Source organism: Myodes glareolus, chromosome X, assembly GCF_982192425.1.
Source record: "Myodes glareolus chromosome X, mMyoGla1.1, whole genome shotgun sequence".
Classification (NCBI taxonomy): Eukaryota; Metazoa; Chordata; class Mammalia; order Rodentia; family Cricetidae; genus Myodes; species Myodes glareolus.
The window spans coordinates 27,405,340-27,430,969 of NC_142053.1; the positions used below are offsets into that span (position 1 = coordinate 27,405,340).

The 25,630-nt window shown below is 37.8% G+C and overlaps 1 protein-coding gene across 3 annotated transcripts in view; it reads left to right on the forward strand.

Moving 5' to 3' along the window:
* Positions 1-4,746: 4,746 nt before the first annotated feature.
* The window catches only part of Wdr44 (WD repeat domain 44), a 112,052-nt gene continuing 91,168 nt past the window's right edge, over positions 4,747-25,630 (forward strand). Inside the window, exons 1-2 of one of the 3 annotated variants that reach the window (XM_048450379.3) lie at positions 4,748-4,959; positions 5,043-5,230. In XM_048450379.3, coding sequence (XP_048306336.2) covers positions 5,154-5,230 — 77 coding nt within the window. In that variant the 5' untranslated portion in view covers positions 4,748-4,959; positions 5,043-5,153. Of the gene's footprint in view, positions 5,231-25,630 lie in introns of all 3 variants that reach the window. The other 2 variants (XM_048450381.3, XM_048450380.3) reach the window with 2 other exon arrangements.

Consider the following 25,630-nt stretch of genomic DNA (forward strand, 5'->3'; position numbering starts at 1 on the left):
CTGTAAACCACTAGATACCTGTCGAACTGGCAAGAATTGGTAATTGTTTCAGTTAATATGTAACTTAAAAGTTCCAAAAGTGGTGCTGGAAAAGAGAGACGGGATTATGATGCCTAACCATGATTACTGAACTGTGATAAGTGGCGGCTATCTGAGGCATGGGTGTGCTTATTTTGTGTATTCCTATGTAACTTCATTCAGTCTCAGTGTAGTTTTCTGCTTTTACCAATTTTTTTGGCGGTGAAATTATGCATATGCAAATGTGGAATTCCTCTCACGCTCTATTTTTAATGTATTTATCATGATAGAACAAATGCAATCTAACAAATTCCCTCTTGAAATAATTCCAGTTTGTTTTCTTCCAGAGTCCTGAACAAGAATGCACGGCTACATATTATTCTATAATAAAATAACACATTTGAATTGCAGGCTGGTTATGCTATGTCAATACATTTCTAGACTTTCTACTTCAGTTCTTGTTAGCTTAAGGATTGAAAACTCATTTTAATGTTAACATAAAGTATCACTTAAAAGGTACACCGAAAGGCTGGAAAGAGATATAAAGATTCCAAAGCCAAACAGGAATGAGTGTTTAATATTTAGTATCTCAGCTAGAACACAACTGACCTTTCAAACAGATAATTTAGGGCTGAGGATTAGCAAATGTTATCTTGTCCCTGACAAGGTCTGAATAATATCAGAATGTGTTTTTTATGGATTCTGATATCGCAAAACCCATTTTAAAAAAGTCTTGTGCAAGTAGCAATATCAAATCTTTGTGTGTCTGTATTGAATCGCCAATATTGTGATCCTCTATACAATTTTTCCTGAGTTATCACTGTAGTGCAGGCTTCACGAAAGGCTACATGGCTTACAAGGTGCTTGAATCACTGATGTTGTGAGTGACTACCCCCAGGGTCTTCACAAAACTAGCTCGAGGGAGCCTGACACTTTGGTTTATTCTTGTTAAGAGAAGAGAGGAACACAATAACCTGTTCCATATGGTAGTCGCGACTTCTTCTCTATATAGAGGAGGAGGTTAGCCAAGCACAAAGACTTCCCTTAAACCTACTTTAGCCTTCGAGCAGTGTAGGTCTTACAGTCATTGGAAATGAGCCAAGTGGGGAAAAGATTTTATCATAGTTTCCATCTATGCAGAAGATTTTGTGAGCTTATGATTTTCGTGGAATGAATTCAAACAATGTAATTCAAGGGTACTTTCAGTTATGGGGTGACTGACAGAATACTATTGTATAGACCAGAGTTCAGCAACATTTTCTGTAGGGACTCCAATAGTAAATAGTTCACACTTTGCAAGTCATACAATCAACATTTCAACTGCTAAACTCTTCCAGGCAAAGAGTCAACACATAGCATAAAAGGCCCTATCTATATACCAATTAGATGCTATTTTCAAAACCAGCGTGGACCAGTTTGTTGACCCATACTTAGGAAAACAATAGTTTCTCCTTTTTCTTCTGTTTGTTTTTATTTGTTTTATAGAACCTCAGGGCTGTCCATGAAAGGGTCAGGAAAAGCCAATAAAACAGAAACCTGAACTACCTCTGCTACAAACAAAGTATTTAAAGATTATATATGGATTTTCCTCTGAAATTAGATTTTTTTTTTACAGACAGGGTTTCTCTGTGTAACAGTCCTGGCTGTCCTGGAACTTGCTCTGTAGACCAGGCTGTCCTCAAACTCACAGAGATCTGCCTGCCTCCTGAGTGCTGTGCTTAAAGGCGTGCGCCACCACCACCCAGCTATAAAGAAAACGTTTAAAACCACTGCTTTGAACTAAACTTAATGCTTTAAAACTCAAAAAACAGATATTCGGGCAAAATAAACACATCTTTAACATTTTCAAAAATGATGAATGTCAGGATATGTTTTATTGCTCCCAACAATGAACTTTTCCATGAAGTTATAAAAGCATTTAAATAGGCAACTATAATAACTCTAAGATGTCACTGGCTTATCATTCCTACTCCCCATTCTGACCTTTTCTCAATGGAGAAGTTAATGTTTAACTTACCTTGAAGACTCCAAGAGACTTGGCATGGAATATTCAAATAAAACTTCAAACTAGGACTCCAATACTAGACTGTGAGCTTGTGGAAGACAGGAACCAAATTGCCTTCTGCATATTCAAATAGCCCTTAGCACTTTAGAATACTGCATGACATTAAAGAGTACATGTTCACTGAATTGCTATATATTCCCACATAGCAACATAGCATTAAAATATTTTCCTTTAATACACAAACAGATGATACCTCTATAATAAACCAAAATATTTTAAGAAACATATAGGTTCAGTAGAAAGTAATTAGGAAGAAAATAAATTTATATGGTTATATACTTTCATACAACATACATTTTGATAAACATAAACTATCCTTTTCCATAATCTGAAAGGAAAAAGGCTATCCTCTATGGTGAAAAACAACAACAACAAAAAAATCATATGGAATGAATTTCTGGCTCTTTGAGGTAAAGTCTTAGGAAGCTCAGGATGACCTCAAACTCATTACGTAGCTTAAGATGACTTTGAAATACTGATCTTCCTTCCTCCACCTCTCAAATGCTAGTATTGCTAACATTCACCAATGCACCTATTATCATTGACTCATTTTAATTGATAAATAATTGCTTATATTTGGAGAGTACAATGTGATATGTTGATCAGTGTAAACACTTTAGAAAGATTCAATAAAGTTGTATCATCTCAGCAGCTTATTTTATAGTAAGGTTCATAAGTCTATTATTTAACACATTTTAAAACACATAAAAATCTAATAGTAATTTTTGATAAAAGTTATACTTTCACAAGAACCCACAATTCCCTTGCCTGCACTTTGGAAATCTATAAAGCTTTTGAAATCCAGATATTTTCATGTTAATTTAAAAGGATGGATTTGACATCTTCATTTTAATGAAAACTATATATATATATATATATATATATATATATATATATATATATATACCGAGTGACCTGCACTAAAATGATTTATGAGCAACATAAACTGGTCTCAGTAGGTTTTGTGTGTGTGTGTGTGTGTATATATATATATATTTTATTATACATATGACAATAATAATTAAAGGAGACCCATCATTTTGGAGGGGTACTGACAAGGGAAGGGTTAAAGCGAGGAGGGTGTAAAATGATCTAAGTACAGTACACAATTTTTGTTTTAAGGAACTTATTTGACAATCAAATTATTTATCTTAATTTATTTGGCGGTAGTTATCTGAACTGAATGAGGCTAGACGCTATTTTTTGTTTACTCATGTAAACTATCATATGTTCTGCTGCAAAATATTAGCATACTTGATTATGTTGTGTTTTTCCTATATCCTCTGTGATGTTACAGAATCTAGAGTTTATAGCATTTAAATTTATAGAAATTCATGGGCCGGTTGGTGGAGGTGCATGTCTTTAATCCCAGCATTCAGAAAGCAGAGGCAGGTGGATCTCCACGTTTGTGGCTAGCCTGGTCTACAGAGTGAGTTCCATGACAGCCAAGGCAACACAGAGAAACTGTGTCTTGATAAAATACAAAAATAAATTATCGAAATTCCTCAGAGCACACTAGACCTTGCCTGGGGTTGGACGCTTCACAGTACCTTTAGAACCCTATTTCCAATCTCTCTGAGGCTATGTCTCTGGTTCCAATCCAAGCTTTTATGCTGCCATCTTGATTAACGGTTGAGGCAGCACAAACAACTCCAAGAGCCTATCATGACGTCAGTGGAAGAAATAAATGTGCCTCATGAAAACACTGAAAGTCAATATTATTACTTTAATGGGCAATGAATGACCCTTTGTTTTAGAAAGAACATCTCAGTCTTTTAAAAAGTATCTTTCTGTTTTGGTCACTGGAAATTGGGCAACTGAAAATCAGATCAGAATTAAGTTACTGTCTTAGCCTTGCAATGACATCGTCTTTTCTCATAACTGTGTGTCTGTGCATATACATACACACATATCACACACACACACACACACACACACACACACATATTATTTGACTGACACACATCCTGGGCGGTATAGAATTTCTCTCACATTGTGGGCAGCGACGTCGGATAAGTGTTGAGAAAAAGTAATTAGAGGCTTTATTCTAGCACGGCTCCAGCAATAAATGCACCATTAATTACTCTTTGGAAATGGGGCACTCCACAGCTATCTCTTTCTTATGGACTTTACCCTTTGGACATCTGGATCATATGTAGATCTCAACTAGAGATCTCACAGTAAGCGATTAAGACGTCTCTGTTCCTATAGACTAGAGAAGGTGAAACTGCCAAAATCCTATCTATGGTGGGATATTTCAGACTGGCTAGGAGGACAAAGTAAAACACAAACCCAAATGCCCACACCGTTCTCTCACGAAAAATGGAAGAGACTCATAATCATCCCTCTTTTCCGAACTGCACTGAGTGGAATTAGTGAGTAAAACGCTAAGCGACAGCCCTCCTAACTCGGGCGTGCCTCGGACTTTTGGCACCAGGCTGCTCCTGCGCAGGTCCTAGACTCCACCCCTCCGAAGAGTAGCCACCTCCCTCCCTCCCTCTATTTCCGGCCTCTACCAAAGGCCCCTAACGCGCTTGCGCCGTTTTGACAGGCTTCTCCCGCATTAGTAATCAGAACATTGCCTCTCTGGGACCGCCCCCCCGCCACCTCTCCGCCCCGCCCACGCTTTACCGGCCCGACCCGAAATCTCGCGAGGGTAGGTGCGCGTTGGTATTTTGCGGGCTAGTAGCTTTCCCAGCAGCTGTAATTGCCGCTGCGGGAGAAATTGGAGCTGTTGTCGCCGGCACGCCCGCTGCCTCTCTCCCGGACTGAGAAGAGCCGTAGCCTCTTCTCTAGCGCTCTTCATACACCTAGCGCCCGGGACGCCGGCAACAGTCCCAGACCCACTGCAGCCACCTCAGGCATTCGCTTTGCAGGTCATCCCCCTTAGCCCAGCAACTGAGGGTGGTCCCCTGTCCCTAACCGATTTCTCACTCCACGTCATCTGTGCCCTCCTCAGCGTCGCCCGGGACCCACCTCTCTCCACATACTAACTGACGAGGAGGAGACGCTGAGAATCACCCTTCCTCCAGGCGGAGCCGGCCCCCTCACCCGCGGGTGTGTCCTATAAATGGCGTCGGAAAGCGACACCGAAGAATTCTATGATGCCCCTGAAGATGTGCACCTGGGGGGCGGCTATCCTGTAGGGTAAGTACCCGAAGCCCGGGCCCAGAACTCGGACATCCCGGTCTCTTGCTTCTCCTGTGTCTCTCTTTACTCCTCTCCCCAATCCCGCTGTGTCCGTCACCGCTGTTTCTCTTAGTCTCACTTGGACACCTCAGAACCCAAACCTGGGACTCCTTAGGGCAGGATGAGTTGGAAGAGGGACAGGGAATCCTGCTCCACCCTTTTCCCTAGTGAACTGCCCAGGGACTCCTTCGGAACCCCTTTCTTGTCTTGACCAGCCATTGAGTGGATGGCATTCGTGCCTGAGAGACAACGATTGCTATTTGCGGTGTTCAAAGCGTACCTTTCTAACATCTGTTTTGGCCCTGGGGTACCAAAAGGAGCGGTAGCGGGGGAAACTGAACTTCCCCGACTCTTTTTTTTTTTTAACCTCTAGTTTACCTATTCGTTTCCGAAGTGGCCGTAACTCTACCCTAGTTGCCACTCACCTTTTCTTTTACATAAAAAAGAAACGGGGGGGGGGGGAGGAGAAAGCTGGTATTTACTTAAGAAAGTCCTCCAGCCTATGCGTTCGGCATCAACAGTGTTTTATTGAAATAGCACTTTACTGTGCGTGCGCCAGAGGAAACTGTAGACAAGGTCCTTCCCATCGGAGAGCGTGATGTGGTCCGAGCCGGCAGCCGGACACAAATGTACACAGCCCAGTGCCAGGGCACAAACAAGTGCTGAGTAATCTGGTACTGGGAAGGATAACCCCGCTTTGGACCCTTTCTTTAATTTTGCAAGATGTTTTACTGGTGATTAATCCGGGTAGCTCCGAGTAGGAAGTTCACTTTGGAAAGCTTCTCTGACCAGGATTTGTAACTCAACTTATTTTACTCCTCCACTGTTCAGAATTAAAATAGCGTTTAACATGCCCTCACAAACTCTTCTCTTGACACGCCTGCAACTAGAAGCAGTGAAATAGAGTCTCAGACTATAAGATCTTGCAAATTGGTAAAAATGTGTCTGATTCTTGGAGTTGAACTCACTTCAGTATTTATCTTTACGTCGTGGAAAAAATACTTTTGATAGAAATAAAGTTATTCGTGCATTTTAGAAGTTCCTATAAAGCCTGCTATGTATTATATACAATACATACCCCAAAAGTTATAGCAAGACAATCAGAAAGAAATGGATGTTGGTAGATTGCTAATGTGTGTTTCCAGGAAGCTGTCTGTCACTTTTGTGAGAGTTTAGGGTGATAATGATCTGCCATGAGATAACACTGAATCTCCTTGAAGTTCAGTATCTGATTCAAATTCATAACTGGGTCGAATAGGGTAGAAAATGCATTTAGATTTTCAAACATAATGGGTTCTCCTGAAATAAAGTCTGTGTGTGGTTTTCTCTTCAAAGTAATAAACTGTCAGTAACTGTCAGTTCAGGCTAAATGAAAGAATAATCACTTAGTAAGCATTTATGCATTTTTGTTTTTCTTTTTATGTGGGGGAATAATCAGTTTTGACTGTGTTAGCAATTTAGAGCCTTGTGGATATTGTTCTTCCTCACTGAATAAAAGAAGTTTAGTCTGGAAAGGACAGTTATTTCAGAACCTCTGTAAACTGTTAAGTTCAATACTTAACACAGAAAATGTTCAAAAGTGAATTCTTCTCTTCCTTTCTTGACATTAGACTGTTAGCATTATCCAGTGCTTACTTTGGGAGGACGGATACAAACTTAGGCTGTCTCACTTATCTGAATCCAATGAGTCATTATGATAGAATTGATAGTCACTTTTTCCCCCTGGGATCATATGGCTTCTCAGGAACTTTATACTTTGATAGTAGGTGAAAAATTTGTTTCTTTTTCAAGTCCTTTGGGACCCAGCTTCCTAAATTTAACTCTAGCTCACCCCCAAACTGAGCATGTTGAGAGCTCCATGGAAAAATGACAAGATTTGTTTGGGTTATTACATGTTCTTTTTTTTTCCTACTGTATTAGTGGGAGAATTGGAAAGAATAGATTTATCTGGAAAATTGGACCTGAGAACAGTTAGCAATATAGAGAGGGCAGAAAAGGGGTGGCTTTGTGGATGTTTTGCTCTATCCTCTGGCAGACTTGTAAGGTACGGTGAGCAGACGGAGCTTGGCAGCTAACAGCTTTAAAACTCAGCGAGAAATCTTGATTTCTGAAAACAGGTGGCATCACGAGCTAGTCAATCCTAAGAAATGTCTTCTGTTCCTTGACATAAACTGAAGTGGCACACCGTACAAGCTCTAAGAGGCTAATTGAGTGAATTTGGCCACTTAAAGAAATGCTTCTTGATATTTGCGTGTTTGGGAACATACAGAGCATTTCATCAAATTTCTCTAAACTGAGTTGACACTTGAGAGACACCTAATGATTTGTTAATCAGAAGAATCCAAATACACAGTCTGTTTCCTAATACTGATCTATTTCTTAAATTTCTTACCTATTTGTTAATCTATATCTTGAAAAAATTAATAAGCAGCCCAGTTTGAGTCCAGTGCAGTTATGTTTCAGTAGTGGCAGATCTGCTCTTACCCAATTTATAATGTGTACCCCATTTGTAATGGTTTCTTTGATTAGTACTTTCTCCATTTTTACATTTGAGATCTTTGAGAACTTAAATACATTGTTCTAGGAGAAGCAACTTGCAGACAACAGAGCTGGCCTTTGAAAGCAGCTCATCCAACACTAGCCCAGTGTTTTTCCTCATACATCATAGCTGTTGTGCACCGTGTAAAGAAGGGATCTTCCCCCAATTTATCCAAGAGGAAAATACTTTGGTACCAACCTTCCAAATTGAATTGATAGATCTATTTAAAGCCATCAGTCCCAACTTTTCAGTTCTTCTTGCTGCAAATTCCCATCTTTTCTTTCAAGAATCTATATTTTTGTTTTATTATGTAGGACTTTTATAATGCCATAGTATGTTATACCTAGAAATGGCAGTTGGTTTAAAACTCTTACAAAATGTTAGGCAAACTAAAGCCCAGGGAGAGAAAGTGGTTTACCCATGATGCCACAGTGAATTAATAACAGAACTTCATCCTAGATCAGTTTTATAATGTGACATTCTTTCTGTTCTGCTGCTTAATACAGCAGGAAAGGCAGGAGGAACTGTGGTATAGTAGAAAAGAGTCCAACACTGTGAGTCATCTTATTTCCTCAACTTTAAATTGAAATTACATTTTAAGAACTCTTTGAAATTTAAATGTCTGTCATTGTATTGAAATTCAGTACTGTGTGCTTTTACTGATAAACTTTTGCTCTTGGTGAAATCTGTATGTCTGTTTGTATTGTGTGGATGTATATCACACACATACACACGTTGTCGAGTTGCTTTTTGTTGTTTTGGCACTTGAATCTAGGGTCTGATACATGCTAGATATACTCTATCACTGATTTGCATTACCAGACTATTTTGTTTTGTTTTATTTGTATTTTAATGTATATCCTGCCAAGTTGCCCAGGCAGGCCTTGAACATTCTGTCCTGCTTCAGCTTCATGAGTAACTAGACTTACTTAGGCCAGTAAGTCCACTAGGCCTGGCTTACATATTTTTATAATGTTTTATTTAAACAAACATTGATGGCTTTGATACATGGTTCTAAGTCCATAAATTTGAAATTATTTAATGCATAAATTATATATGATATGGATGCATCTTCCAACTGTAAATTATACCTACATATTCTAAAGGCTACAATGGAGAACATTATAAAAATAAATAATATTTTCCACATTATTTTTTAGTGATAGTCAAACTCCTAGACTTCATAGGTCTCAAAGTCTTAGAAGCGGGATAGGTTGGGTGGTGGTGCTGCATGCCTTTAATCCCAGCACTCGGGAGTCAGAGGCAGGTGGATCTCTTGTGAGTTTGAGGCCAGCCAGGCCTATAAGAGCTAGTTACAGGACAGGCTCCAAAGCTACAGAGAAATCCTGTCTTGAAAAACCAAAAAAAAAGAAAAGAAAAGAAAAAAAAGGCTAGAATAATACATTTTAAGAATAGGAATTAATTAGATATAATTTGGCTCAGACTTCACATTTAACTGAAAGTGAAACCTAGATGTAAAGAAGGAAGTGACACGTCTTAGTTCAAACTAAAATCTGGGTCTTTTGATGCTGCCACGTTTGCATGGGGAGAGTAAGAGCAGGTAGTTATGCTACAGATTTTTGGCACATACCCTATTAAGTCAGGCCACTAAGGTGGTCTACTTCTATTTAACATGTTTTTTAGGCTTTCCTTTTCAAAAGACATTGTCCTAGGATTCTAATTACGGCCCACTAATTCTCTTTAAGTCAGAATGAAAACCAATGATTGAATAGCTTATCTGCGAACAGTGATAATGTAGTTTTGTTTCATTTTTATTGGCTTTGTCAATGTTACCTGCAATTTACCATGTTTAGGTTGGAGTAGTGGTCAATTGCGAACTGAATCGTGGGAACAGAGGTTAAAGTATCTGGAAGAATTGTTAGAAATAGTTTAGCATAATAACTCACTCACACCTGCAATCCCAGAACTCAGGAGGCTGAGTAACAGGAGGATCATGTCAAGATTGAGACCAGCATGGTCTGCATAGTGAATGTCAGGACTGCGTATCGAGACCCTATCTCTGGTGTGGCAGCCAGGCTCTGAAGCCATAGGGTCCACCTGAGGTGGTCACATAGCCCTGCAGACAGGCTGTCACTGCCCCCAACAAAAGGTCAGGATATTGTTGATCCTTTTTTGTAATTTGGAGAATGCCTTATAGAGAAGCTGATTCAAGCCTACGTGACAGCTAGCATACAGAGCAGACAGGTAGATGCGGACGTGACAAAATGCCATTCACCTGATTACCTAGGAGGCCGAATGCTGGTGTATTTCCCTCTCAGTTTATGTGTTGGTATAAAAGCTGTTTGGAGAATAAACGAGAGGAATTCTTCAGGATGTGAACTCAGGACTTCATGAGGGACCACTGAGAATCTCCTTCCCAACTAATTTATGTGAGTTGTGTCTTTATTTCTGTCTCCTCCACGCCAGTTAAGAGAGAGAGTTTATGTTAGGGTCTGGTCTAGAGAAATAATTTATGATCCGGGCTAGAACCAGGCCCCGACAAGCTTCCAGTTTAAATATGTGGTTAAAAGAGATCAAAGTATATAAATAAAATAATAAATAAGAAAAAAAGACCCTATCTCAAAAAATAATAATAAAAGTAAATAAAAAGGGCAAGAGAGATGGCTGCCTGTAAGAACACTTGCTGTACAAACAGGAGGCTCTGCGTTTGAGTACCAAGCCCTGCATGGCTGCACCTGCCATAACCCTAGTATTTTGGCCAGAAGCAGGTGGATTCTAGGAGCTTGTTGGCTGGCCAGCCTAGCTGAAATGGTGACCTTAGGGTTCAGTGAGAGACCCCATGTCAAAAAAGTTAGAGAGCAGTAGAGGAAAATACCTGCTGGGCTTTGTATGTACACAAATCCATACGCATGTGCTTATATACCATACATACACACATAGAGATAAACCCAACAGAATGATTAGATCTGAAAACACCCCAAATTGGATGGCTTCCTATTTTGAAAACTCAGTTTTCTTACTTCACTTCGGCACCAGAGGCATTTCACCCTGAACTGAAAAATCACATTTGCTTTTGTTTGGTGGTGGTAGTGGTATGTGTATGTGTTGACAGTGTTATTATATAGCCTTGGTTGGCCTCAAACCCATGATCCTCCTGTCTCAGCATTCCCAGTCCTGGATTTGCAGGCCTGTTCCACTACACCTACCTCAGCACACATCTTTTCTTTTTCTTTCTTTTTTTATTTTTTTACAAAATATTAGCGTGTTATAAGTTTAGGTAAAAATCTTGTAAATGGCTCTTTGAGCTAGGCATAACAACGTGCTTCTAATCTGAGTACTTGAGAGATAGAGGCATTGAGGATCAGGAGTTCATATTCATCTTCAGTTGTATGATGAGTTTCAGGCCAACCTTGGCTACACAGGAGCCTTTCTTAAAACAGTAACAAAAACGACTAGCTGTTCCTGAGTTTGCATTCAGTCACAGATTATACTGACTACTGTTGGCTCTGTATATTTATCGGTGCAGTTTTAACATACCTATGTAACATATTGAAGTGGGGAGCATCCTTCTACATATTAATTAGTAAATTTAGGTTCTAAATTTAGTGACCTCCAACTGTCAATTGGTGACTCATGGAGGTAGGACAGTTGGTAGCAATATGGCAGTTTGGAGACTCAATTTGAATCTGTACAAATTCATGTAAGTTGAAAACTTTATTATCTTGTGATAACTTATTTCATTAAATAAGACATAGAACATGATTTCCTAAAAACATTAAAAATAAGACATGGTGTATGCTTGTAATATTAGTGCTTGAGTAAATGGAGACAGGAGAATCATGAGTTCAAGATCAGTTTAGGCTGTATACTAAGACCCTGTTTCAAAAAGCCAAAACTAAAACAAAGTAATATACAAGAAGTTATAGGATAAGAAGTTCACTGATGGTCTTTCCCCCTAATTTCTATTTTTTATCTTTTTTGTTGTTGTTTTGTTTTGAGATAAGGTCTCACTATGTAGCCATAACTGTTCTGAAACTCACCGTGCAGATTAGGCTAGCTTGAACACATAGAAATTCTCTTGCCTCTGCCTCCCCAGTACTGAGATTAATGTTGCATACTACCAAGCCCAGCCCCATTGGTAGTGTTTAAAAGAATACATGTACATGTGTGTGAAAACAAGCATGCTCTTGTGGGTTCATGTGCTTATGGAGGCTAGTGGTTAATGTCAGGTGTCTTCCTCAATCACCCTTTACAGAGTTGCTCACTGGAGCTCTATTATTAGACAAGACTAGTTGTTCACAAAGTCCCAGTAAGTGATCATGTTCCCCTACTGCTAAGATTATAGTTGCATATCACCATACTTGTCTTTTTAATGATTTATATTATGTATATAGATATTTTTCCTGCATATATGAGTATGTACTACATGTGTGTCTGGTGTCTGTGGAGGGCAGAAAAAGGTATCAGATTCTCTGAAACTGGAGTTTCCAATGGTTGTAAGCTGCCATGTCAGTGATGGGAACCAAACGCAGGTACTCTTCAAATACACTTAACCACCAAGCCATCTCTTCAGCTTCCGTGCCTGTTTTACAAGGGTTCTGGGGATCCGAACTCAGGTCTTTATGCTTGCGTGGCAAGTACTTTATGGACTGAGTCCTTTCCTCAGCCCCTCATTGGCAATCTTACAGGGCAGGAAATTTTTGATATGGGATATGTAACTGGCACAAAAGTCAATATATTTTATTCAATTCATTGCTATAACTTTTATTGTTTTTTTGAGACAGGGTTTCTCTGTAGCTTTGGAGCCTGTCCTAGGACTAACTCTTGTAGACCAGGCTGGCCTTGAACTCACAGAGATCCACCTTCCTCTGCCTCCCAAGTGCTGGGATTAAAGGCGTGTGCCACCACCGCCTGGCTTCATTGTAATAACTTTGTTAAAATCTGATAAACTTACAACTGAGGAGGTGTTTGTTCCCTCCTCATTTTCCTGCTGCTATTTTAGTAGCTACTTTCTGGGAGTATAGTGGAGGTAATATTAGAAGGGGTAGTAGTTTGAGATCATGAAAATTGTGGTGCTGGAGATGAAAGAGATGAATGTCACCCTAAGCACCCTAAGGAATCAGATTATGAGCTACCTCCTGTGGTGGCCTGGTAACTGAGATATGATATAGAATTCTTAAGGTCATTTTTGTCATAGGGATACACATATGCAGTGCAAATTAAGTAATCCTTTCTGTTAGAGATTAATACCTAGTTAAAGCACTGTTTAAAATAATAAAATTTGTGCCCATTTTATGATGCCATATTGATATTTTACTTGAATTAACAACCTGTTTTCTTTATTCTATTCACAAATATCTAATTTATTTTCCATGATCTTTCTTTCACCAGTTTTTTCCCCTCCTGATTTGAGATATTTTTTCAGCTAAACAGCTAAATCCTTAATTGGGTGCTTTCTTGCTTGATCTTCAAAGTGAAATTCTGTCTATTCTCTTATTTCCAATTGAACCATCTTTATATTAGTCTGATCCTGTGATTCAATATTGAAGGAAAAGCAACTAAAACATAATATGGACTTCATATCTTATAGCAACCTCAGTGTTTTTCCCCCTAGTCAGTATACAAATTTATCTCAGTTACTATAGCAACCAGTCTATCAGTTATTCTAGCTGTTTTGCCTTTTCTCAGATACTGAGATTTGCCGTGTAATTAGGCTGTGCAAATGTGCTTCAGGTCTCAGCGTTTTATTACTAGCTGCAGCTGTCTAACAGTTTACAATTCGCCATTCCATCAGGGTTAGTTGCTCTCCAGTTTGCTAAACCTCTTTGTCTCCAAACATGCAAACAGTTTAAACATATAGGATTAATAACAGCAAAAAAACACCCATGTCCCTTATATTATTTTTTGCTTCATTGTTAGCCATTGTCTTGAAGACTAAATGCATTGCATAACTACCATCTCTCCTGTTGTAGTTTCAATGAGAGTGGATTCCAAGCCCAAAGGTGGCCATTCAGAAAATACATTTGCCAGTCGGGTTTGGGATACATTATCATCACTAAATAGCTGAAGCCTCTTGAGTAAAAGCACCTTGGCTCACCAAGTAAATAATCTGGCTTAAAAATGGTTTTCATAGGCTATAGGAAGAATGGTTAGCCAGATTAATTTATTCTAATTTGAGAAAGTATCTTTCTTTTGCCACCTTTGAATAAGCAAAAAGGGGAAAAAACTTGATAAATGTATGGTTCTTTAAATTTTTCCCATTCATTTAATAAATTTTGTCTTCTGTAAATGTCACAATTTATGTAACTAAAATAGCTTTAAAATACTTGTTTATCCTGCTGAAATATAGGGAACATTTAGAAAATTCAAGTTGTTTCTGTTAATGTATGGTTCTGGTACTAGTTGTTAATACTGCAAGGTGCAGTAAAATTATTTGGATGTATTCTAGGTGGTTACTCTGTCCCTGACTATACCAATATAGGTGTCATCTCTATACATAATGACATAATCCACTTCTTTTAAGATTAAAGGATTTTTTGTTTGTTTTTTTTTTTTGAGACAGGGTTTCTCTGTAGCTTTGAAGCCTATCCTGGAACTCACTCTGTCGACTCAGTCTTTGAAGCCTGCCTCGAACTCACAGAGATCTCTCTGCCTCTGCCTCACTGAGCAAGTGCTGGGATTAAAGGCATGTACTACCACCACCTGACAAAATTTTGCTTTTTAAAAACTGATATGAGCTGGGTGTGGTGGCACACGCCTTTAATCTAGTTCTAGGATAGGCAGAACTGTTACACAGAGAAACCCTGTTTTAAAAAACTAAAACAAACAAAAAATAAAATCAAAACCTGATAAGTAAAAAAATATACATATGTCTGTGGCTTAATATGATATTTTCATATATGTATATATGTTGTAGTGTTTCTCTTCATTTATTAATTTCTTTATAGTGAAAAAACATTTCTTGCTTCTAACTAACACAGTACCCATTTATCAGTCTTGACACATTCTTCCCTTCTTGTTTCTCTAACATCTGGTTAACCATGGTTCTATTCCATCTGTGAGATTTTCTTACATGGATCCTTGTAACATGAGGGCTGGCTTGTTGGGGTTTCTGTCCCTCCCAGTACCCCAACAACCGGCAAGCAACAAAGAAAATCACACACAAGACTCCATAAGGTTATAAACTGATTGGCTCATTAGGTCAGGCTTCTTGTTAACTCTTATAACTTATATTAACCCATTATTCTCATCTATGTTAGCCATAATGGCTCAGTACCTTTTCCAGCAGGGGCAGCTTACATGTTGCTTCTTCAGTGATCTGCGCAGGAGTCGCAGAGGAACTTCCCTGCTTCCCAGAATTCTCCTGTTCTCCTTGCTCCACCCCTACTTCCTGTCTGGCTTTCCTGCCTATACTGCCTGCCTGGCCAATCAGCATTTTATTAAAATATGATTGACAGAAAACAGAAAATTCTCCCACACCATTTCCCTCTTTTTTTTTTTTAAACAAAGAAAAATACCCATAGTCCATTTGTTGGGAATGTGGGCGTAGTATTTCAGGCTACTTCCTGCTGGTTGGGGGCGCTGATGATCTTATGGGGACCTAAAGAAAATTTAGAGTTATAATCAAGTCCTGACTGGAGTATCCTGTGAGTCTTGATCATCTCAGGCAGTAGTCTTGAATCTGTTCTGGATGTAAAACTCAGACATCTGGGCCATCTATTCCTGTCGGAGATTTTTCAGGTGGCCTCCCTTGGTCAAAGGTGATTTTTCTTAACTCTGAATAAATCCAAAGCCTCTCGTTTTCTGTGGAAACAAAAGCAAAATCTCTTCTCCAAAGTAACATACCTTTTGACTTCAATTTTGAAGCCAAGGTATTTTCAAAATTTCTATCTTGGGTTAGTTCAGCAGCATTTATAAACAAAAGTCTTCTAGCAGTTGTTGCTCCTTCCTCAGCAATCAAACAATTCATAAAGAGCATAATAACATACAGTATCAAGATTCTCTTTGTATTTTCCATCTTTGTGTGGTTTTACTTTAACCTCTATTTCTTTTATTTTTACTTTTACTTTTTGAGACAGGTTCTCTGTATATCTTTGTCCTGGAATAACACTGTAGACCAGGCTGTCTTTGAACTCACAGAGATCCTCCTGTCTCTGCCTCCCCAGTGCTGGGATTAAAGGTGTATGCTACCACACCTTGAACTCACAGAGATCTGTCTCTGCCTCCCAGGCATTGGGATTAAAGGCGTGTACTACCACACCTTGAGGTCACAGAGGTCAATCTACCTCTACCCCTTGAAGTCACAGAGGTCAATATGCCTCTGCCTCCCAGGCATTGGGATTAAAGGTGTGTACCACCACACCCAACTACTCTCTTTCTTTCCTTTTAACTTTAAGAACTTTAACTTTTAGCCTGCATATACACACTGTAAACCATTTAGAGGTTTTCTTCATCTTTGAATCTCTCTTTACTGTTTATCTCTCTTTTTCTGACCACATGAGCCTTTAATTTACAAAGCAATATGGGAAGCCGTGGCTTTGACAGCTAGATCCAGCTCATTCCTTAGCTTTCCAGACTCATAGCTGAGATACCAGCCACAGCTGTGTTCACTGCCACAACTTGTCATGTTTCAAGGTCCTTGCTAGCAAGCAAGCTGCATCATTCTGCTCACAGACCACACTCAGTCAGACTGCCTGCCTGCAAGAGTCAGAGTTTGTCCTGGCAGGACAGCCCAGAAAGCCGGCATTTTAAAACAGCGCAGCTTTTTTCGTGCTACGGCTGAAAACCGAAAAGCATGCATTCAGCCCTTCATCAACACCGTTTAAGTGCTTCGCGGCAGGACCTCCCAAAAGAGCTGCAAGGTTTTGCAGCTAAAGCTGAGTCAGGAAGCCTCTCTTAGATGAGGGCATTTGCTTGCCTCTAGCAAGCAGAGCAGACCCGAGAAACTGCTGCTACCAAGAAACCATGCATAATGCTGTTATTTTGTTCTAGAATTACTTCCCGAGCTGTCTCAGGCTTTATGTGGATACAGTTGTCCACACGTTGGCGCCATATGTAGCATGAGGGCTGGCTTGTTGGGGTTTCTGTCCCTCCCAGTACCCCAACAACCGGCAAGCAACAAAGAAAATCACACACAAGACTCCATAAGGTTATAAACTGATTGGCTCATTAGGTCAGGCTTCTTGTTAACTCTTATAACTTATATTAACCCATTATTCTCATCTATGTTAGCCATAATGGCTCAGTACCTTTTCCAGCAGGGGCAGCTTACATGTTGCTTCTTCAGTGATCTGCGCAGGAGTCGCAGAGGAACTTCCCTGCTTCCCAGAATTCTCCTGTTCTCCTTGCTCCACCCCTACTTCCTGTCTGGCTTTCCTGCCTATACTGCCTGCCTGGCCAATCAGCATTTTATTAAAATATGATTGACAGAAAACAGAAAATTCTCCCACACCAGATCCTACATGAATGAGCTAATGAAGTACTTTTCTTTTGTACCTGGCTTATTTAACTTAACAAAATGACATCCATTTCTACCAAAGCTGTCATAAATGACACAGTTTAATAATTTGTTAGAACTGAATGGTATTCTATTGTGTATATGTACCATGTTTCTTTATCCCCTCATGAGCTAATAGACCCTTGACTATTGTGAATAGTAAACTTGGGAGTGGAGACACATTTTTCAGTGAATTTATTTCTTTTGTTTTGGCTATATAAACAATAATAAGACTACACCACTTGGTCATATCATAGTTCTGTTTTTAACTTTTAAGGAGATCACATGCTATTTTCCAGTGATAGCTGTACTAATTTGCATTCCCATCAGTTACATGCGAGGATTCCCGTTCATCCACAACCATACCAGCATTTGTTATCATTTATCATTTTTGTAATTAGCCATTTTTATTAGAGTGAGGTGGTACTTCTTGTTCTTAGTTGCGTTTCCATGACAATTAGTGCTATACAGTATATTTTCATTTACCGGTTGGTCATTTGTATCTATTCTTTTGAGAATTTTCTACTTAGGTCTAATGTCCATTCTTTATTGAATTACTTAGAATTTATTTTGCTGTTATTTTATTTGAGTTCTTTTTAAGATTCTAACCATTAAGCTATTGTCAGATGTTATAGTTTTCATTTTTCCTATTCTAGAAATTGTCTATTGTCTCCTTTGCTGTGCTGAAGCTTTTTAGTTTACTAAAATGCGTTTTTTTACTGTGCTTTTGGATTTCTACCCAGAAAACTCACTGTTTGTGCCTCTGTATCTTAAAATATTTTTTCTTATCCTGTGTTCTAGTAATGGCAGTTTCTAGTTTTATGTTTCAGTCTTTATCCCGTTTTCAGTTGAGTTTTGTAATTGATAAGAGACGTGGTCTAATTTCATTGTTCTGTATTCAAATATGTGATTTCTCCAACTCTTGTTTTGTCTCCAGTTTGTGTTCTTATCACTTTTGTCAGTGATAGTTGGGAGGAGATATGTGAGCTTTTTTTCTAGGCTCCTGTTCTGTTCCATTTATGTCAGTGCTATTCTGGTTTAATGTCTGGTTTAATGCGTTATAGTTTGTTTTGAAATTAGCCAATATGATTCTTCTTGCTTTTGTTGTTTATGCTCAAGACATATTTGGCTGTTTCAGGGTTTTGTGTTTGTGTAGGTGCACATGCACAGTTACATTGGAACTTATTTTGTACTTATTATTAAATCAATAGTGTAGCCTTAAAATGGCCTCAATCTCAATGCAATCCTCCTGCCTCAGCCTTTCAAGTGTTGGAATCACAGAAAGAAGCCACCACAGTTGACTATATAGGAACTTCATAATGATTGGCTTTTTTCTTGTCCTGTGAAGAGTGTCACTGATGTTTTAGTAGGGATTACATTAAATGTATAGATCACTTTAGTATGAACATTTTAGCAGTATCAATTCATATAATTCATGAACATCAGAAATCTTCTGTTTCTTTAATCAGCAGTGTTTTATGATTTTATTGTAGAATTAGTTTGAAGCATGTGCATGTGTGTGTGTGTGTGTGTGTTTCTTGTTGAGACAGATCCTCATAGCCTAGATTAGATGCTGCACACAGCTAAAGATGAGCTTGAATTTCTAGCTTGCTGCTACTCCAGTGCTGGATTACGGACAGGCCACCATGCCCCTCTTTCTGCTCTGTATTTAAATTTATTGCTGTTTTTTTGTAGCTATTGTAAATGGGATTGCTGTGTTTCTTTTTCAGACAATTCACTCTTAGTATCTAGCAACACAACTGATTGTATATTTTTGTTAATTATTTTTGAGACAAGGTGTTACATAAGCCAGGCTGTCTTTGAATTCCATATGTAGCTGAGGATGATGTTGAACTTTTGGTTCTCCTGCCTCCACTTCCCAAGTGCTGGGATTACAGGTTTATGCCATCAGCCCAGACAGTTTATTAGAATTTAACTTTTAATATATTGAATGCACTTTTCAAAAAATATTTATCTTTCCATCTTAGAAGATTGTTGTAGTACAACTTGTTGTTTATTCTTTTGGTTGAGAAATTACTAAATACTCCTGATTTTTTTTAAATCATGATTTTTGTGGTTTCATTTAAATACTTGTATATGCAAAACTGTTCTATGAATTATCAGAGTCATAGCTCTGATAATGTTGCCAAAGAATACTTTAGTTTCATAAATAGACTTAGGCACAGAAAAGTTTACTTTTTGCCAAGAACCCCCCTGATTCTTATATTTGTAAAAGAAAGGGACTTACTTTTTTAAATCCTAGGGTTAAAGAATAATATTTTTAAAAATTTCTTGCTTTTTTTCTTATAACTCCCTGGCTAGCCTTGAACCCCCTACATAGCCCCAAAGACAATCCTGAACACCTGACCTTCCTACCTTCACCTCCTAAGTGCTGGGTACATCGCTCTTGGCTTTATTTTTGAGGGTTTTTTGATACTAAGTAACATTTTTCCCCTTTTGTTAAGCTCTTCTAGTACAAGACTCATTGAAACTCAAATATTCTTCTAAACCACAGATTAAACTTTCAGAGAACCAATAGATGTCCTATGTTCAAATACGTATTGTTCAAAGCAGGCATTTTGGTCATTAAGTAGGTTAAAGAAGAGGATTGGTTGATTCCTTCTTGAATTGCTAAGAGTAGTTGCAGATGAGCTTAGTTTCATAGTCTTCCTTTAAGTTGGCCGCTGAAAGTCTTTAATAAAATTAGGGAACTGAGGCCATCACCTTTTTGTTTATCAACAGTACTGTGATCATTCTGGACACCCTTTTAAAAGTCTCATTTGAAAGATGTGCTTATCTACCCTTGCCAAGCTAAAATGGTTGTTGGTATCCACACCTCCTTGCCAACTTTCTCCTAATTAGATTAGCCAATATCATTACTGTTTTAAGATTTACTGATATAACTCCTTGTCCCTTACAACTGAAAAAGGATATTGATGGCTGAAATGTAAAGGGTAGGGGACTTTGGGAAGAAGCAAGGGAAAACTTGGTTAAATTGGATATAATATATACACTGGTAAATGGGATTGGTTGATGTCTCTGCTGGGAGTTAGTTATTGGGTTAGTGAAAGACGGGTGAGCCAAGTGATTTAGGTATCTGTATAAAGGTCAGTACCTTGATGAATAAGAGCAAATAGATTTGTTAATATTTTATAGTTGGTATTTGGTCTTTATCAGATTGGCTTAAGGAGTTAAATTTGCCCGAGATTAGTCATTTTCTTGTTTTTTTCCTTCATGTCAATTTTTTTCTGTCTCCATTATGTCCCAATCATAGCTCTTGACTGTTGACTTTTATTTTAACCTTTGCTTTATTGATTGTTTATTTATTTAGCATGGTTGATATGTAGGAGAGTGTTTAAGTGGGACTAGAATTGGTTTGTAAGCATGTTCTCTAATGTTCTACTTCTCTTCTTTTGCTTTGAATTTCCTAGCTCTGTTAAATCCCACCCTTCCGAGCCCACATACACACTAGTTTTCATAAGAGGAACCAGGTAAGGGAGAGGGCTGAGACGAGGACAGTGGTTTGCATTTATGGAATCTTTGTAATCTGAAGATATTTCCTCAGTAAATACTAAATGATTACAGTGGAGTCTTAGATGTTGACGGTTATCCTGCACTTATCAGTTCCTTGTTATCAACCTTGTCTTTCCATGTGAATGTGTTCAAAATAACAAAGAAATGATAGATAATCCTACATGTTGTTACATACAAAGAATGATAAATGGCACCGTGTGTTGGCTCTTCACTCTCAGAGGTCTTTTATGTACATATTCACTTCTGACCATCTTGTGATTCTGTGAGATGGGACAGTTTTTGTGAGGTGAGTAGGACAGTTATTGACAGATGAGTATGCTACAGGGCTTGCTGCATAGTCACCAGGGGCTGGAACTTCATTATTAGATTTCATTCGATGGAAGCTGAGGAATAGAGAATTTAAAAGTCTAAGTTCAGGCTAGCAGGATGGCACAGCTGCCAAGGTTGACACATGAATTTGATCCCTGGGTCCCCACGGTGGAAGGAGAAAACCAACTCTTGCAAGTTGTTTTCTGACCTCCAAGTGTGTACTGTGACATGTGAGCACACACACACACACACACACACACACACACAAATGTAAAAAAATGAGAATTCTAGGCTTCTCTGTACTTTTTCCGAAGAATGAGCATTTTGCTGTGTTTTGCATGTGATTTGTTAGAATAACAAAGATAATCCTACCATTTGCATCTGTATAGTGTTAAAAATAAGATAAATAGCATTTTAATTTTCTTCTTATACATTAATCTAATTAATTATTGGCCAAGAGCCAAGTCCAAAAGCGACTTTGTTATTGAAAACTAATCCCAGACTTTGCTTACTACCTTTCAAAGAATATATTCTTTGTTCCCAGAGGAGAGCTCAGTCAGAGTCTGAGCCACTGACTTGAGTTGCCAGTGCCTCATCAAAGTCCCTCTGCATAGTTTTTTCTGTAATTGTTTTATAGTTTGTTGTTAGTTGTTTAGTCAGGCACAGTACTGCGTTGAGATTTTTTTGTAACTCTGATTCATTTTTTGGCCACAAGCCACTAGCTGGAAACAGTATGTTTTTCTCCTTTTCCCTTCAGATGTGTTTTCTAACAGTCACACTGAATATATGTGGTAGTCTTTAATATTTTTCACCTAATCCACCCTCAATTGGCTGTTAAATAAATGAAAAAGTACATTTCTGACTATTAACTAGAAAAGGTACATGAACAAAAATTATTAAAGAAACAAGTAAGATTGAATAGTTTTCTTTATAATGAATAATAAAGGACTCAAACTTGACCTATGGAATATTTTGTGTGGGTAGTTTAAGCATTTTCTAGAATGTTAATTGCTGATTACATTTCACAAAAGAATATAGGCATAGAAATTTAAACATATAGAACAGAAATTGAATTCATAAAAATATAATTGAATTTTACTGAAATATAGTTTTTATTAGTCATATGAGAGAGAACATACATAATGAAAAGCTATCAGCTACACCATGATCTTAATTCAGTGGTTAATTTACAACTTCCTTTCCTTATCAAGTCTTTTATTGGAGTATAACAGATTTTGTAACAGATTTTCTTTAATTAAATAATCCAGAGGACTAGGTTTGATGATGCCTGTCCTATAGTTTCAAATATTCAGAGAGCAGGGGAAATTGCAAGTTCAAGGCCTGTTAAAACTAGAGAGAGAGATCAAGGCCACTCTAGAAAGCTTTGTGATACCTGGTCTTAAACATAAAAAGCAAGGAGAAGGTATTTGCCCAGCATGTGAAAGACTTAGGTTCAACCCTCAGTAACAACAGGAAAAAAAAAGATTTGGTTTGAATTTTGTTTATTTTCTCATCTTTGGTGATGACTAATGGACTCAGGAAGAATCAATAGTCTGAAAAATAAGATCGCTATCAATAGTTTTTTAAAACATACATTCATTCTGTGGGAGGAGGTGTCAGTGTGGGTATGCCCCATGGCACAGGTGCACAGGTCAGAGGACAACTTCTGGAAGCCAGTTCTCTCCTCAGTCTCAGGTCATCCAGCTTGGCAGCAAGAGCCTTTCCCCAATGAGCCATCTCACTGATCCCTAGAATAGGTTTTAAAAATAGGCACTTGTGACAGGTGCGGTGCTTTAGAGTCCTACTTTTTACTTAGAAGTTACTGGTACTTATCAAGACTAGAACTCCATTGAATGCTTTGTATGGTATAAAATCATATTAACATATTAACTTAATAAAGCATCTGAAATATGGCTTGTTTGTTTACTTCTTAAAAAGAACCTGGGGTGCTTATTAGGTCTTGATTTCTCTAGGCAGGTGTACACTTAATCACTCTCTATCTCAGATATATTAGAAATTACTTTAAACCATTAGTAGATATCATTTTTATTCTAACCTACTTTGAAAATCTGACATTTTGATAATATCACATTACCCTAATGTTTGTTGAGTGGTTGCAAATTTATACAAGAATATAGTTTGTTTTCTGTTGTCAATAAATGTATTAATAAGTTTTTCTTTTAGGGGTATGGCTTGGAACTGTACTAAATAAATATTTGTTGGATTTTCAGGATGTTTTACAAAAAATATAGTTTTTTAATGATCTACTTTAAGCTTATAGTTTACCTTATAGTGAACAGATGTAGTTTTCACAGTTCCCTTTGTTTTCATTAAATTTTATTAACAAACAACGCCACAAAACACCTTTAAAAAACGTTTATACATTGTGTCAAATTGCCTCACCATCTATTTCTATTAATATCATTGATAAAATTCTATTAGTTATTTTTATATATGCCCTGGTTCAAGGATTACATGGTATTTAAAACTTTAAATAAATGGAGAGATTGTATAATAAAATTAAACTATCAAAATAAAATAAAAAGTTAAAATTACCAAATAATAGTAATACTAGTAAATTAAACCTTTAGGATTAAGTTAATACTTATTATTTGATTATTTTAGTTATATTATCAAATTTTTGTTATTTTGTATCCAGGGAAATCTCAGTAATAATTATTTCCTACTTCTTAGTTAAACCATGACATTTCTGGGCCCAAGGAGATGGCTTAATGGGTAACTGTGCAAGCATGAGGACCTGAGTTTGAATCCCCAGCAGCCACATAAAAAGCCAGACATGACTATGCATGCCTATAATTCCAGCATTGAATGACAGGGAGATGTGTGGGTATAGAGAAATTACTGGTCACCTAGCCTAGTTGAAATAGTAAGCTTCTGGTTCAGTGAGAGTTCCTGTCTGAAGACAATAAGGAGGAAAGTGATAAAGGAAGACACCAGATGTTCTGCTCTGGCCTCTGCCCACTCAAATCCATGTACTACTGCAATGCACATCATTCCACACACATGCTAAAAATGACTTCTTTTAGGAAAGTAAGAGTGGATTGTAATTGTATAGCACCTATTTTAGCCTGTCATTCCTAGATTTTATCGGTTTTGTTGATGTCCCTTTTAATACTAGCAAAGTTAAAATAAGACCATAAGACCATATGGGTATGGTCATGGTTCACATTTCAAAGACAAAGCAAGTCATTTTTTCTTAGATGCCATTTCTTTAGTTTTTGTACTATTACCAAGTTTAGGTGCTTTTTGAATTCCCAATTTCTATGAAAGACTTTCTTATTAGCAAAGGATCAAGTAACATGTTCTACAAGAATATAACTAAGAATGATTATTATGTTTATTTCAATGCCAATATACAATATTATAAATGAAAAATTTAGAACTTCACTTAGACAAAGATTTAAAAAGGAAAGCAAGACAGTATCTTCTATAAATTTGAATGTTTTTTTAATTGTTTTTTATTTCTGAGATTATATCAGTATAATTTCCCCCTTCTCCTTTCCTCCCTTCAAGCCCTCCCATATGCCCCTCCTTCCTGTATTTTAAATGAATATCTTTTTTATTAGTTGTTGTCACCTGCCCCCCCATATGATTTGCTCAGTCTGTATAATGTTACTTGTGTGTATGTTTTCAAGACATTTTTTTCTATTCAGCTTAGGATTGGTTGTTTTATTTGTGCTTATTTATCTACTTCGATCTAGCTTCTTCCTCTTTTTTCCTGCCTGGCCTCTTAGGCAAAAAATAAATCATCATATTAGCTTTCAGAACACCAGAAGCTTTTCAAGTTCCTGTTTAGACTTAACATTTTAGTGTTGGTCTTTGTTTGCTATCAGATTTTACTGTTTCAGCTTTCTGGCTTTAGAAATCAAAACCCTTAAGCTAGCTTCTTACTTTAGAGCCTGACAAAGGCCTTATCTCTGCTCATGTCCTGTTCACCTCAGGATCTTTAGGATCCCAGCACTTTCTTTGTAGAAGCATGTTGACTTTTGCTCTGCTTATTTCAGTTGCTTGTCACGCTGCTTTACCTAGTCTTACTTTTACATGTTCCGTATGGCAAAAGCAGAAGAGAATAAAGGGCGAAATGCAGCTACAAGGTGGTTCCTGTTAAACAGCCCTTTGTCGTCACCTTCCTATAAGAAATGTTTCCTGAGCAACCAGCTTTATTCCAGCTGACTCACTCTAGACACCTTCCTTCTGTGTCATTGCCCCTTTTACCTCTTCAGGACTCTGTCAGGATTTTGTAACCTGACTAGCTACTTAAGAACCAACCGTCCTTTTTTTCCCTCAAGACTGAAATAGGTTTTTTTGAATGAAAAGAAATGCCTTGTTAGATTTTTCAGTGTGTAGTCCTGTTAGGTTTTTGGTTTTTTGGATTGGGGTTGTTTTTCTTTTCATTTGATTTTTGTTTGTTGGTTGGTTGGTTGGTTGGTTGTTGTTGGTGGTGATGGTGGTAGTAATGATGGTGGTGGTGGTGATGGTGATGATGGTGGTATTCATT